Source organism: Limulus polyphemus, unplaced genomic scaffold, assembly GCF_000517525.1.
Source record: "Limulus polyphemus unplaced genomic scaffold, Limulus_polyphemus-2.1.2 Scaffold21, whole genome shotgun sequence".
In the NCBI taxonomy this organism is placed as follows: domain Eukaryota; kingdom Metazoa; phylum Arthropoda; class Merostomata; order Xiphosura; family Limulidae; genus Limulus; species Limulus polyphemus.
The window spans coordinates 1217165-1234699 of NW_013665631.1; the positions used below are offsets into that span (position 1 = coordinate 1217165).

A 17535-nucleotide genomic window follows, 5' to 3' on the forward strand; every position below is an offset into this window, starting at 1 on the left:
TATATAAATATATATATAAACCAAAATATGTATAAATTTCCACCTGTGGATACAAATGTTAAACTACTTAAACTTTCCCATCTTTTACCTTTTTTATTATTTTCTAACTTCTTATGACATGATCTGATTAAGATGCTACTAATTTCATGGCCTCAAAGGTAAGCTCCTCAGGATATATATTTTTTTTAAATTATGAAAAATATGTACATACAATTTCTCCAACTAAAACTTAATAGCATGGATTAGATAGATATTTAAATACATATACGCATAAAATACAATCCCTATATTCAAAAATAAGTTAGTTTATGCTTATAAAATATAGTTTCTCTTCTTTTATATTTCATCATTTTTCTCTCGATTACAACTTGATATATGAATAAAGTTAAGTGCAGACTTTTATGTGTTTCGGCTGTTTACTACTGTCAAATAAGATTAATGATGGATCTAAAATATATGGGCAATATCTGGAACATAATTGGCTCGTTTTCTCCTTTTTTAATTACTTAGTTTGAAAACATTATAAAGTTTCACACTACATAATAGTGTTTTTATATAATATTTTGCTTAATAATCATCCTAAGTGAGATGAACACCTTCATCTTGTCTAATTGCAAACGAAAACATTAGAAAAACAATATCAAACATTCCTTTCATTTGTTCTGTCCCTTTTTACCTTTATTATTCTATTCCTTAAGGCTGCTCCATATGTTCCAATCTATAAGATCAAAAAGCGAGAATAATAATATTTTAGATTCCCTAAAGATACAAGAGAAGTTACCTTAAAGATGTGTGCTGTAAAGAACTCATCAACTAGTCGCTTAAGGATGGAAAGGAGTCAGGACATTTATTTTACAATTTGTTGTTTAAAAGGATGGAAACACCGTGGTGAAAAGGCAAAAGTTAATTGAGATTGTTTAACTTTGTATTGTGTTGTAATATCAAAGGAAAAGTACACCATCTCACTGCAACTCTAAGCCTGATCTGTTTTGTTTTGTTTCTACTTTCCCATGCAGCTAAATAATTTAGTTTAAATCTACCTTCACAAGCAACTTATAAGCTAAAAGTTATTAAGGAACTGTTTCCTACAAGCTAAGAGATCTTAAAAGCCAACCAGAGAATTGTGTTAACAAGCGTTAAATGATATTTTAGTAATTTTCCTAAGTCATGTAGATAAAGAGAGAAAAACACAAAAAATTATTTTTTAAATAATGTTAGTTCATTAAACGTAATCAGAAGTTTTTGCCTCCCGACTTCTTATAAAAATTACTTAGTTTTAAAGCAACTTATGAATATTAACGCTCATTAAAAACTTGTGACCTGGTGATAAACAATGATTAGTTTTATACTTACATTAAGTTTAACTTGTGACCTGGTGATAAACAATGATTAGTTTTATACTTACATTAAGTTTAACTTGTGACCTGGTGATAAACAATGATTAGTTTTATACTTACATTAACTTTAACTTGTGACCTGGTGATAAACAATGATCAGTTTTATACTTACATTAACTTTAACATTTTTACTTTATGTGAAACATTTAATCATTGGTTAGTAAGCCTTTTGTACCGACAGGACCGAGTTCTAGAGTGCCCGAACTGTGGATCCAAGGTTCACATCCCATTATTTTAAAAATATCACTCTACAGTTTGGGACCGTTAGTGTGCTATAAGAGTAAAGATCCAAACCCATTACTAGGTCAGGTAATGATATCCCAAGAGTTAGAGATAGGTCCTGTTGACTAACTGCCTTCCCTATAGCCCATAAGTTTAAAATTAGAAATGGATATAAGCAGACAGCCATTGTGTAACGTTCAATGAAAATTATAAACAAATATACCTATAAAGAACGTAATCACTTTATCCTAAAACATTCGCGTATGCTATTAATCCAAATCCAGAAATCTCGCAGTATCTACTCGCTTAATTATTATTATTTGTTAAGTTTTTTGAAAAATGAAACACTTTAAAAACACTTCTTGCTAGGAAGATAACGCATGACATTCGCGAACTTTGTGAAGTGAATTCATAGCAATGAAACCGTAATTGAAACAGTTCAATTGTTTGAACTAACAATCTGTCGAACAATCTATTATCTGTCTATCTATCCACCCATAAAGTATCTATTTATCTATCTGTGCACTTTTCAGAGTTTCCCTCATGCTAATTCGAATCAGCGAATGGAAACTTCATCATAATACAAAACTTTCCGTAATTTGGTTGCATTGTTTAATGTCGGCAACTGTGTTTTGATATATAATCTTTTCCACGTATTCCAGTGTTAAACAACCATGAACATTTCAGTAGAGAGGATTAAAATACAGCTTGATAATATTGAACACAGCAAGAGCTCGACGCTCACAATGCCTTAACACAGAGCGTTAAATCAGATATATTTAAGCTCCTTTGATTGCTAGGTATATTGCCACACCATGTTAGGTTATGGAGGACGAGGTCATCAAGGCCCCAGGAGAGTAGATAAGATGAAAACCCATACAGATTGACGTATTTTATACATTCGTTAGAGGAATTAGGCGATAGACAGTATTTTGTCGATAAGGACATAGAAAGGCTTAAATAGAATCTTTGCATCACGTAGCTTGTCAGTTTCATTCTTACAAGAATAGCTCATTTTCTTAGAAATGTTCTTTTTCATTTCATTAGACAATATATTGAAAGCTTAGGTTCCCAAAATAAAGTTACTTAAACGTGTACAAGGTTTAACTTCTTTGCTACTTTAACATAATTAAGTTTTAATCACTGGATTCGTTAATTATAGGCACGTATATAATAGAAAGATTATATATTCGAAGTATTTTACTTCATAGTTATTCATATTTAATTAAATTTACTTTAAAACAAACGAACTGTTTAAACAGTTCAAAAACACAAAGATTCATTCGAACTGCATCAGAGAACTTAGACAGATTTTTGGCTGAATGGGATCACTACCATCTTACTTTCTGCAGTCATCTTTCAACTTTTACCCAACTGGTTCAGGAAGTTTCCTTCATTCTACATCTTGGGAAAATGAAACGCCACCTTTCTTAAGAAAATAACTATTGATGTCGAGTTATGGCTAAAAGTTTGTAAACTTGTGACTTATAAACCTTCATCATTTTTAAGTTCTTGTCCATTACCTTTTTAAAAGTAACAGGAAATATGCCGAACTTCACTGTTAGCTGTTTATGGAGTAAAGTTCGAAGTTTCTTTATGGATAAAGATGTTCCACGGACTGGCCGTAGGGTGTGGTTTCAGGAACATTTCTTGCCACAAACTCTCCGTTGCGCAAGTTCTTTCGAGAAAGGGGATTTTGCTATACATCCTTTAATAACCTCGCAACATGAATATCCTTATGACATCATCACCAGCCATAACAATGGCGACATTGCACTATGAAGTGGTTGGGAATTTGCCCCGAACCAAACAAATACATAGGTAGCAAACATGTAATTTAGAGACAATGTTTACCTCTGACGTAATACATTATTGTATACATATTGTTGTTATAGCTTAATCCTAGAATAGGATAGTTACGTGTTAGCTGTATAGCTTTGTGCGAAAATACTAAAATAACATATTAAGTACATAATAGTAACTTATCTGCTAAGCATAACAACTGTTGAATATATCTTTTTCAAATACCAGAATCTTTTGTTTATGCAATCGTTCCCATTATCGCGATAGGGATTTTTATTTTAGTTGCTAGAGTTACTTTCTTATGCGCTCTATAATAACCTCTCAGGAAATGTGTGCGTGAATATTAAAAAGTAAATTGGTTTAATAGTCATGCAAACCTATTACCTTGGTATGTAATATAACAAAATTTTATTTCTTATTTGGCTTGAAACGTTTATATTATTTTTTAACATTAATTATTGTACATGAAACAAAGTAAAATATTTCATAATAGACGAATTATTTGTGGAAACTAGGATGGCTTTTTTGCTTTCATCTTCAATAAACTTACTGAGAAACTAAGCATGTTATAGAATTTGTAATAATTTATTTTATCAAGTAAAAATGGTTGTTCTATTAATAATAATGTAATTTGTGAAAATTCTGAACTTGAACTTGTTGCACAATATTACGAACAAGTTAAACCATCTTAAAAATTTGGATATACTTAGTTTGATGATCCCAACTTGCTTTTCATGTAAATACTGTAAACCATCTAAATCTAAAGTATATTTACAGGTATCCGATAATTTTTCTTATCATATAAAAATATTTGATGCCAAATATCAAAAACATTTTTAATAAATGCTAGCCCAAAAACCTTTACACTAAATAGTTTTAACCTGGAATATTGAAATTTAGGAACGCTTGCTTAAATTTTGAATGGAATTTCCCAAAATGTTTCATTTTCATGTTTAATCCTAACATTGTGTTTCGTAAAGGTAACTTAAAGAATAATATCATTTTTTTAAAGAAATTACCCATACAGGTGTGTTTTGTGTTTGTAAGTTTAAGAGTTAGCAATTTACACTTTAGACGACAGACAAATTACAACAAATAAAATTATATGATTCGTTAAACATTCATGAGAAACTATAACATCGGTTAAAGCGATTATTCTGTGAAAATGTTACAATAGAACTAGAACCAAGCAATATAAGATAATTATAATAATATATACCTCTACATAAGCAAATGCAGTTACAACATAACTTCTGTAAATCAGAACCGCTATAACTAGAAAGCAAATCAGCTCAATTTGGACTTAGGATAGGGGAAAAAAAGAATTATTGTATAAATAAAAATAAATAGTTTATACGGCTTTCTGGAGAATTATTCGGAAATGCGCAAAGTACAAGATAACTGAAACATATTCACACAGTGGGAACTGAATAAATAGTTTAGACGGCTTTCTGGAGAATTATTCGGAAATGCGCAAAGTACAAGATAACTGAAACATATTCACACAGTGGGAACTGAATAAATGTTTTGGAAACCGACTAAAGGTGAAGTCTGATGGTATATATGAGTGATAAAACAGTAAAACCGAGAATAGTAAGAACTAAAACAAGTGTATGAAAAAAGGCTGTCTTCAGTCTTGCCTTACCAAGGACATTGAATTGTTGGAAAGGATTCAGAGGAGGGCTACTAATACGATACCTGGGATGATAAGGTTTTCATACGAGGGCAGGTTAAGATCTCTCAAATGGCTTTCTCTTTAAAAATGAAAGGTTAGACAGATTCTGATTGACGTTGTTAAGACTTGTAAAGGGATCACTAGTGTCTAAGCATCATACTTTTTCGTACTTAATGGGGTAAATGGTAGGATTTATATAAAAGCATATAAAATATAAATTTTGACAGGGTAGGAGCCATCTATAACTAAGACAACTTTATTTCTATAACAGATTGATTGGTCACTGGAATGTGTTGACCTCTGGTGTTGTTGATACAGTTGCAGCAAATTTAAGGGAAGGCTTGATAGATATTTGAATGATAAAAGATTGCTTTGAATGTTCTTATTTTTTTCTTTAAAATTTAGTTGAGTGGATGGAACGGTCAAAAAGGATCGACAGTCCTCATGTTGTCCTTAAATTATATGTTAAATTTAAATTAAATCCAAATAAACGAGCATTTTTGGTTGAAATTATGGTGGAATGCGTAATACATGATACAAAGTTGTTTATTATCACGAATGGTAGCTCTAACTTTTATCAATAGAAGAATTGCAACTTGTAGACCAGAAATAGAGTCCCAAAAATAACAAAAAGAAGATATACATTTTTCAATATTGTTGGTTTTAATGTCACACTACTCTTCTTTAATACTGTCTACAACTCAGTTGTCAGTTTAAGCTACACATGACAGTACAAGAACTGCAAGGTTTGCAATACATAATATTCGATCAAGAAAAAGTGGCTTCACATTTGATATATTAGTTATCAGACGGATTTTAACAAGTCTTACACTATAAACGTAACTACAAGGTAGGCACTGGGATCTATGGCTGAAAGAAGTACTTAAGTTACAGGAAGCTGGATGTCTCAGTGTTTGTGAACAAGAACAATCCTGTAAATCGTTAAGCGAGGTGTAAGTCCTCAAACTTCTGTGCCTTTATTAGCTATGTACGGAACTACAGGTTGTACTAACCCTTAACCTTTTATGTACAGGTTATACTAAGCCTTAACCTTTTCCTGACTTCTTCCTCAGACAATGATATCATTTCTTCAGCTTACTACAACTCGACCGACTTACAACTGTCTTATTTATAGCTAGTCTCACTCCCAACACTCTATACACCCACAAATTACATTTCTTCCTCACAGGCATTACGTTACAGATGACTATACCGTAATAACTAAGATTTTACACAAGATCCTGAATTTGTTTTTAAGAAATATAGAATATTCTGATTCCATTATACAAAATACACTAATCCTGCTAAATATGTCGTAAGAACAGATACCCTTCAATTCAAAAAGATAATTGAACAAAAACAAAACTGCCTAGTAATATTATCATTCGCAGTCTCTGTTATCTCTCTCTCCAAAGACTGACAGTATCGTCGTCCATAATTACCATTTGACTCATGTTTGTTTTTATCTTTACTATTCGCTATTTTTCTGTTCTACCACTCACACTTTTAAATTCCACCTTCTGTTTTGGTATTGTGAGATCTCCTTCTTTTAAGCACCACAGGAAAACCTTTACCAGTTACACTTTTACCAATTTACTTAAAATGTCTTTGCTATTTATTTATTTTTTAAAGACGTTTAAAAATTGAACAATTCACGGTTTTTTGTTTAATATTTTTCTCTCTGTATTGAACAACAAATAACATTCTTATGTTACTTTAACGTATGTTTACTGCTTATTAAGTTTGAATACAATATTGTTTTCCAGTTCTTTGTTGGTGTTTTTTTTTGTTTTATGAGAGGTTGGATTGAAAAATACTTTCTAATTTACCAAAATTAATCAGTTATTTATAAGACACCAACCAGTTTTAATAGCCTTCTAATGATTTTCTGTTATGGTAGAAAATAGTGTCTAGGTGAAATAACTATCACCAAGTTGTTGTGTAGTAGATCAATGAAAATGACACCTATATTGATTTTTGTGACTTGGGCATGACGAGAGTTGTTGGGAAGGAATGCTTATCTCAGGGACTAGTTTATTGAACAACGGTTTTTAGAAAAAAACGTTATTAAAAATGTAACTTAAGGTATGACCATCGTAAAATCTGTGCATTTTCTTTTTGTTCCTCATTCACAGTTGAACTGGCCGACCTGGTAGTAGGGCAATCGACTAGCAATCTCCGTGTTGTGGGATCGAATTCCGTCACCGATCATGCCCGCCCTTTCAGCCGTGTGGGTGATGTAATGCGAAGTTCAATCCCACTATTCGTTGGAAGAGAGTTAGCAATGAGTGTTATTGACTAGTTGACTTTCCTCTAGACAATCGCTTCAAAATTGGAGACGGCTAGCGCAGATAGCCCTTGAGTAGCTTTGCGCAAAAGTCAACAAAAACAACTAAAGAAACATTTATTATAGATATTTTTATTAGGAAAAGCTAATATTCTGTAATATATATATATATATATGCTATATTACTTTTTGGTAGATAAAATTATCGTTCAGTTTACATTTAAAGTTTTTCTCTTTTAGAAACAAAAAAAAGTTAATTTTTGTTTGTTTGGGAATTTCGCGAAATCGTTGACATTTGACGGTCTCTAATACTTCATGTTGTCAGAAAGAGAATGCTGTATTACAAACAATAAGAGGAGGAGTATAGGACTATTGTGCTTTTTTATTTATTTTTTTGAAATTAGAAATATGTAGAATGAAATGAAAATTTTATCTTTCTAATTGCTCATGGAAATCAAATGAAAATCTTATTATCCAAATGACTAAAAACCCAGATTAGCAGAGACATGTTTAATGCCCAAAGATTAATATTATTAACTATACTTCATCAGCTGATTCCAAAGAATTACAAAGAACGAAGATAGAGAAGATAGTACTATAGAGGAGGTCTAAAGCATTTATTTATGAGCATATAAGAAATAAAAGAGAAATGACAACGAAATGGAAGTAATCATTACTGGTTCATTTGTTTGTTGCTTAGCACAAAGCTAAGCAATGGACGCCATCTGCGTTCCGTCCATTGCGAGTATAGAAACCTGATTTTTAGCGTTATAAGTTCGTATACTTACCCCTGAGACACCAGGAGGCTCAAATTAGTAACAATTTGAAGAGTGAATGGTAAATAACAAAAAACACTTTTTCTAGTTTTAGAGGAACACGTAAAGGAAGTAGAAAAGAATGCAGAGTGTTAAGATGACTTTTGATAGACATGGTAGATTGCTTTAAAAAACTATTTAGTCTTTTATTTAGTTAGATATCAAGGAAAACCGTGGAACATTCTTTTTGAACACTTCTATAGAATGAAGAGTAAGTGGGATAATTTAAGATAAAAAGGCTTTAAAATTAGAAAATTATTAAAGCTTTCTTGATAGCGAATTTCCTTTTATTTCTTAGAGAGAGAAAATTATGACTTTATCAAGGCAGTTAATATTGTAATAAGAGACAAAAGGAGCGAAATTGGAACAATGTAAATCAAAATTTTCCGTCGAATTATTGAATTCCTAATTAAAGTCAATGCACTATTCTTTTTGTTTAATATTAAAATATAGAAGTATTATACTTGAAGTAGCTATACAATCTAACAAAAGGTTAAGCCGAGTTCTGTTCATTTAAAGCCGCTCTGGTACCAGCAACCACAAGACTCTCTCTCGAAATCTTAATTGCATTTTATCCTCATCTGTAATCACGGTTCTAAAATTGCATGTTTCTATTGCAACATTACACATGTGCTACTCGTACTGAAATATACTTGCTGCAATTTCCGGTCTATTGATCTTCGTGCTTCTAATATAGCGGATAGGCACGGAGCTATGGATCTCACATATTCTTTGTTCATCAAGTACAATCAAATTTTGTAAATAATAAATAAATACTTATGCTTGGGAGCAGCATGTTTAGAATGAAACTAATTTAAAATAAAATAGGCTCTAAAACAGTTTAACCTCTAAGTGTGTATATCTTACGTAAAAAAATGATAAATTCTGAATATCATACATAGATTTTTGTACTATGCGTAAGAAAACTGAAACTATTTTCGAGATTCGAAACTATTAAATCAAAGGGTCAGTAGCCATTCTTAAATATTCACAAATTTCATAATTAATAAAAACGGAAATTAATTTGTTCATTATAAAAACATTCTTAATGTTCACTGTTGTTGTTGTTGTTTTTCATGTAACAGGTTGTAACCGCTGATGTTTATTAAGTTTGATGAATTCAAAACTTATGTAAATTAATTTTTAACATCATCATCACTCTTCTAATTCTGAAAATTCCTAAGAGACTAGATAAAGAATGCAGTTTTAAAAATATGATAGATCTTATGACAAGTATAATTAATTACAATCAGCTTTGCCAGCTGGGAAAAAAAAAAGTTCAGTTCACGGCATAACAATTGCTGTAACAAATGGTTTATATATATATATTGTGTTCCAACCACTGTTGTGTTCATTGTATTCCAGTCGGCCTGAAGAGCTCTGTACTGAGCGAAAAGCGTCGGTGGCAATGGATATAGCGAATATAATGTAGTTGGAATACCATATTAATACTCTTCTAATGTTTGAAAATCCATAAAGGACTGAATAAAGAATGCCTAATACTAATGGCTTATGACAAGTATAATTAACTATAATAATACTTCGCCAGGATGGAAAAGGTGTTCACACTATAACAAATGTTACGATTTGCTGTTACACAAGAATTCCAGATAATACTTTTGTTGTTTTCCTGTTACTCGTGAATTCTAGCTAACAGTCTTGTTGTTTGGTTGCTATACATAGATTCCAGCTAACTCTTACTTTTTAGTTGTGAGATTGTAATACAAAGAGAACATAACATTGTTTCTTACTTATTATATGAACATAGTCTATCACTGTTCTTATTTGTTTTTGTATGTGAACCCCAATTATACTACTATGTCGTGTGCTTGTTGTACATGCACCCTGTCTAATACTGTTTAGCGTAATTACTACTCCAGTTTACGCCATTATTGTATATTTATTACACTAATTTAATTCTTATTCAATCAAATTCGTTGACAACTAACAGTGGGTAGTAGGATGTTATTTTATATTAGAATAAGTACAACTTTTTGACAGCTAGTGCGGTCATTTTCAAGTATTTATATTTGAAAATTACTGCACTAATGGTCTAAATGTTGTACGTATTCTAATATAAAAAAAATAATTTCCAACAAACAGCTATTGGTTGTGAACGAATTTGATATTACTATTCGATGAAAGAAAACTCATCCTTGTATTAATATAATTCTTATTAGTTTTTAATATATACGATAGGGTAAATATTTATTAAAAATTGTGAAGTTTATATACCTAAATATTTTTTCACGCCCTTATTAGAAATATTTGATTAACTAATATAGGGCAATTAGGCACAATTTTTGTAATTGCTACATTTAGTATAAGAAGTTTGATGTGTGTAAAATTTTCTTCAAAAATATATACTAAAAACTAACGTATCTGAGTAATTTCTTCATTACCGCCAAGATTAAGAAAAGAGCATATTTGATAAAGATAACAACGATCTATAAGAAGGGCTTCTGTGTCCCAGATGAAATTATCCATGTAATTAAGAGTGAAAGCAGATATAATTTATTGGGTATGTGTTAGAACGAATAACGAACAAGACTCTACATAGAGCGCCTGGGTTATATGTTATCTATTGCTGCTTAATGACCGAGCGTAATTTTAATTAAATCCTGTATCATTAGTTTTATCCGTTAAACAGTTGGAAAAATTATATGGAAACATGCGAAGCATCTGTCAGTCCGTTTATGGTCCATTGAGAACTTTAGAAATTAGTTGGGAGTTTAGGATAGTCTTGCTCTTTAATTAATGAAAAAATAGTCGATCATGTTTTCTGTTTGGAATATTTGATGGAAGTTACAACGGTGGGTTTACCGCATTGCTAAATTCAAAAAATTACACTTTTGCTTTAAATGCCAAAGAAAGTATATCTACTATGGTGATTCGAACAAGTTTTATAAAGATAATTTAAAACTCAATAGGATAAAACCTTGGTGAACGACTATGCAGCTAAAGGCATAATAGCAAAGAAGTCAAAACTAAATTTCAAAAATAGTTTCATATACTTATTTATAGTATTTTGGCACTTGTGTATAAAGTTAAAATTATAAATGATAGTCAACGTTAAACTGGTACACAATTAAAAGCATTTTATTTAGGCCTATCTATGGCCTTCAAAAAGTTGACGACTCTACATGTTGTAACGTCAAAACATGTACCAGTTTAACCTTGAATATTATTTATGATTTTAAGCTTCATATACATTTGAGTCAATTGTTTAGCAATGGCATCTACTTTATCACCGTAGTAATAAACACATTTACAATGATAGGAGGTTTACGTTAATGTCACGTTTTCTGTAGTAACCAAGAAAGCTTTGGTAAATAAATACAAAAACTAATTACACTTGTCATAAGACATTAGTATTAGGTTTATTATATCATTAAACACTACATTGTTTATATAGTCTCTCGGGGATTTCCAAGAATTAGAAGAAGTTATAACATATAAAAGGCTTAATACTAATATGTTTTGACAAATGTAATTAGTTATAATCATGTTTCGCTAGCTTGTAGAAGGCGTTCACACCGTAACAAATACAAAAACTGTTTTGTTTTGTTTTATCATAAATACAATATATTATCATTGTAAAAATATACGACGATGTGAAAAAACACATTATCGTTATAAACTTAGTTTGCAAGACTAAAACTTTCTGTAGTTTACATTAAGTGGCGCTAAGGATACATCCTGTGTTATAAGTACGAATATCTCATACATATAACAATCAAAACTTACTTTCGCGTGTATAATGTTTTTATGTATATCTGCGTGTAATGTGGAAAATCCGTTTTAAAGAGGGAGGCACCTGTGATTGGACGAAAGTAGAATTGTATGATAATATAATGTTGTTCTCTAATCACTTTTTTCTTATCGTTAGCACTTAAGTCATAAAGTCAGAACATAAGTTAAATCGTACGATTTTTATTTATATATATTTTTTTGTAAAATTACATTCTGACGCTTTAAACCGACTCTTTACTGTTTTAGGTCCTAAAAGAAAATAAGAATTGCAGAAATTTATTATTCAAATAAAATCCCCAATCACTGTATATCCGGATAGAAACCACTTGGTATTTCAATATCTTTACAGAAACAGTAATTACAATTAACTATCAGGATGCAAAATATATTTTATCCCTCCCCAGTAGTTCAGTGATAAGTCCTTAGGCTTACGACGCCAAAAATCTGGTTTCGATACTCGTGATGGGTAGAGCACGGGTAACCCGTTTTGTAGCTTTGTGCTTAACAAAAACCAAATCATATTGTATTTTAATATCGGTGAAAAAACAGCATTACAAAGTAAACATCAACATGTAAACTATGTATTATTTTAATATTCACGCAGGGAAAATATGACAATGTAAATATCAAAATACAAAAACTATCTTGTATTTTAACATTGATACACAAACAGCATTACAAAGTAAACATCAACATTTAAACTATGTATTATTTTAATATTCACGCAGGGAAAATATGACAATGTAAATATCAAGATACAAAAACTATCTTGTATTTTAACATTGGTACACAAACAGCATTACAAAGAATGTCACTTATGTTGTATTTTAATATTGGCGTAGAGACAGTATTACAATGCAAATATCAGGATGTAACCTATGTTGTAGTTCAAGATCTTTACAGAAACAATATTGCAATGGAAAAATCTAGTTGTAAACGCTGTTATTATTCAATATTCGTACGGGAACGATGCAACATGACAATACTGTGGCAGAAATATTGTGCTATAATAATATCAGGATAGTTTAGTGACATGAGTTGTATTTGTGTGTATGTGTGTACATAAAAATATAGACATGTCATGGTTAATGCACAGTGTGCTTAACAAAAATGTTACTTTCTTTTTTGTAAGATATAGTTTGGTTTGTTGAGAACATATTTACTATACCTGTTGATATATATAGTAACATTTTTACTCTTTTTTTAAAGATATTTAGCTGTTATGGAACGAATTTATTATGTTTGTTGTCCTGTATAACGACATTGTTGATTTTTGTTAAAGATATAGGTATGGCGTCTTTAACAAAGAGCTATTAATCCGACATGTATTGTCATTCTCTCTTTTGTTAAAATTTATGTGGCACGTGTGTAAACTGTTTAACTTGTACATGCATTCGAAGAGTTTCCTTGCTAACCACTTAGAAGTATTTTGTTTTGTTGGTGTTATGAACATAATAAAATATTGTTATCGATCTTTACTTGTAGATGCAACATCCAATTCAGATGAAACCGGCTGAAAGCGAAACCAAAAATGGTAAGACCCACATTTGTTTTTTCATCCAATAACGTCATGCATCGTTAAACGGTATAACTGTGAACATTTTTGCACTCAGTAGCGTGCGCAAGTTTTTGTGTTTTTTTTACAATATTAACTTTTGGCTTATTTATAGTGTATGAATATTTTTTACACAAATAACTCAAGAACCTTTTTTGTGAGAGTAAAAGCTCATTCGCAGCGTATGAAATTTGTAACGGAATATCTTTATACAGATCACGCTAACGTTAAAGGAAAATGCACCCATTATTGTATGAGATTATCACATGAACATTTGTTTGACAAACAACCATTTCTAACACTTAACATCTGTTACGCCCAACCCACGAAGATTTTACTACAATACAAGCAGTTACTTTTCACTACTGAGTAATAGTATTTACGTATATATATATATACTTTTCAATGACACTTCTCATACCTTCAGATCTGTCTTCGTATTATTATTCGCGTTTACTTCTACGACATTATTTTATAATGTAGATTTATACAAGTTAGTTTGAGTGGGGTATTAGCGTTAATAAAGTGTTGTTATGTTTATACTTCAGTACTTCTTCCAGCGAAAAGGTTATATTACATTAACCTTTATTGAATAGTCTAATATAAAGTACAGTTCTGTGTTTAATGATAACTTATCGCTTAATATGGTATCAATTTGTGTTCCAGAAGTTTTACACAGTCAGTAAACACAGCAGAAAAATAGATCTACTTGATTTGAGTAAAAAAGGAAATTACGCAGGAGCTTAGCAGGCATTTTTACTTATTGTTGTGTGTACTAATAAAATAACACAGAAGAATAGCGGGAATTTTCACTTATTGTTGTGGGTACTAATAAAATATCACAGAAGAATAGCAGGCGTTTTTACTTATTGTTGTGGGTACTAATAAAATAACACAGAAGAATAGCAGGCGTTTTCACTTATTATTGTGTTTACTTATAAAATAACACAGAAGAATAGCAAGCGTTTTCACTTATTGTTGTGTGTACTAATAAAATATCACAGAAGAATAGCAGGCGTTTCTACTTATTGTTGTGTGCACTAATAAAATATCACAGAAGAAAAGCAGGCGTTTTTACTTATTGTTGTGGGTATTAATAAAATAACACAGAAGAATAGCAGGCGTTTTCACTTATTGTTGTGTGTACTAATAAAATATCACAGAAGAATAGCAGGCATTTTTACTTATTGTTGTGTGTACTAATAAAATATCACAGAAGAATAGCAGGCGTTTTCACTTATTGTTGTGGGTACTAACAAAATAACACAGAAGAATAGCAGGCGTTTTCACTTACTGTTGTGTGTACTAATAAAATATCACAGAAGAATAGCAGGCGTTTTCACTTATTGTTGTGGGTACTAACAAAATAACACAGAAGAATAGCAGGCGTTTTCACTTACTGTTGTGTGTACTAATAAAATATCACAGAAGAATAGCAGGCGTTTTCACTTATTGTTGTGGGTACTAACAAAATAACACAGAAGAATAGCAAGCATTTATACTTCTTGCTTTATGTACAAATAAAATAACACAGAAGCTTAACATATAAATACAGTTGAGCAGAAGCTGAACAACAATTATTTCGAATTCTACTTTGATTTTCGAATAAAAAGCAGGAATTAAGCGGGTATACAATCCTCAGGGCTGCACGTGTCCTAGTAGTTAACGTGTTCGGATTGTGGATCCGGTGATTCATGGTTCGCTGCCCGTTGTTGCAGAAACACTTTCCGCAGTGTGGGGCCATGAGTGTGCTACAAAAATGACGGACAATCCTCACTGTTATATCTGGCAAAACTAGTTACATTCTTTTTTATCCAACCAGTTCAAATTTACGAACGAGTGGATGGTGCATAAGCTCTGAAACAAACAAATAAATAAACAGTATCTTTCTCTTCCTTATTGCACGACAAAAAAAAGAACCATCGATTAACAAAAATGTATCTGTTTTATAGTTTGTGTAGTGTTCTAAGAAACGGGAGCTTATCGAACATTTTCTTTTATATTTTAATGTTTGGACACAATAGCGTACAAGCACATATACCATGTCTTTACCTATTTTGTTGTCGCTTCTGTTATACACTGCTTAACAATCAAGTATATACATATGCGTGCGTGTGTATTTATTTGTTTAATACGACAAGGCAGAAACTTATTGGATATTTTTACTTCTTGTGTTGTAAATACTCATAAGTAGACACTTAGTTGGTGTGTTTACTCTTGTTTCGCATGCGGATGTTATGACGCACGGGCTCAGCAGGCGTATTGATTTCTGTTTTTATGTTGAAGAGAACAGAGCAACAGCCTGGCTGGTTTTACCAGCTTTCGTTTAGGTTACGAAAACAGCTGAATAATAAACTTAGCAAGGATATTTACGTTTTGTCTAATAAGGGGATATTACAGTGCATAAGCTCAGTAGATATACATTATCATCCATTAGAAGTACAGATAAGCAGAAGTTTATCATGTATAGTTACTTCTTGTTTGTTGTAGGGATATAATGATGGTGTAAAAGTTTGTGTGTTTCTTTACTTTTCTGTGAGTGTACATATTCAGTAGAACAGAAATTAACCGCATTACTTATTTTTTTATTAGTACACTCGAATAAGTATAGTTTCGTCATCATAAACTAATAGCACTGACTGGTGGTCTCATTAAGTATTTATTCTTAACAGAAACTTGTTTTACATATTTTTGTTTAATGTATATTTTCTACAAACGAGTCTGTTGTGGAATGAAAAATCATACGGTTTACGTTACCGTGGAAATGACATCTTCATCCTCTAGATATTGTGTGCTTTCATTTGTTTGTGTTCTAGGAAGAATATATCATTCACTGAAAATAGACTTAAGATATATCAATAATATATATGTGTGTTTCTTCAGGCTCTAAAGTCAACAACGTTCTCCCTCTCTCTCTAAATGCAATAACAATGTACACTTCCCAGAAATCAATAAACGATTTGACTTTGTAAAATGTAAACACATTGTGTATAAGTGTGTTTTCTCATGAAGTTTTCAGTCCCAACAGTGGGAGTATCAGGCTCTATATAAACCCTCTCTATCATTGATTCTTAGGAAGATCTGCTCATGAATGTTGTTAAAAAAAAGTATAAAAAAACAAAACCTTATAGTTCATGCTTTGACTGAAATATTGCCTTCTTCATCGAAGAGTATCTTATGATTGAACGTTACACCTTCTTTCGTAGAGTAACTTTATGTTTCTGAGATTTAGTATTGTTGATATCGTTTGCTGTTTTGAGAGAATATAATCGTTCATGAATCCCAAAATGGTGTTTATACCTAGTTAAAGGCAACTGTGGATAATTTCAGTATTGAGTTTTTTTAAATGCTTTTTGATTCCCTCGAGTTCAAGAAGAAGAATATTTTAGCAGTAGTCGTAATACTACTGTATTGTGATGTTAATAATACTTTCCTTTAGAAAGACTTCACAATCTCTGCGATAACAATAATTTGTATAAACTTCACAATTTGTAAGATAACAATAAAGCTTTCTGTTGGTTCGACTTCAAGTTTCTAAGATAACAATAAGAACTCTCTACAATATTTCATAATCTGTACGGTAACAATAATAATTTCTGTTGAGTGTTACTTGGATCTATACAACAACAACAAATCTTTGTGTTTAGAAAACTTTATAATCCTTAAATTAAATACAAGACTTTCTGTTCTCAATTTTTAACAATTTGTTTAATAATTATAAACTTTCTGTTTAGGAGAATTTCACAATTTCTACGATAACAATATATTAGGTCGTTAAGAAATTAATGTCGCTTTTGTTTAGATGAAAAAACCCGAACAACTTATATATATCAAAACAAAACACTTATTAAATTAAATAATCTCCATTCTTATCGATGATGCTTTTTCATCTTACATTCAGGTTATTAATGCCATGATTAAAGAAATCACTTGGCTTTGAAGCAAAATATATGTTGGTGCCCTCTTTAACACCTTCCGCATTTGCATACGTTTTCCCATTAAGATGGTGTTGCAGCGAGCGAAAAAGA

General features: G+C 31.1%; 1 protein-coding gene across 7 annotated transcripts in view; it reads left to right on the plus strand.

The window, feature by feature from the left end:
• LOC106458298 (CUGBP Elav-like family member 2) overlaps positions 1 to 17535 on the plus strand; it is a 199517-nt gene that overhangs the window by 67231 nt on the left and 114751 nt on the right. For all 7 annotated transcript variants that reach the window (XM_022384614.1, XM_013917802.2, XM_022384587.1 and 4 more), the window contains one exon: positions 13438 to 13486. In XM_022384614.1, coding sequence (XP_022240322.1) covers positions 13438 to 13486 — 49 coding nt within the window. The remainder of the gene's footprint in view (positions 1 to 13437; positions 13487 to 17535) is intronic.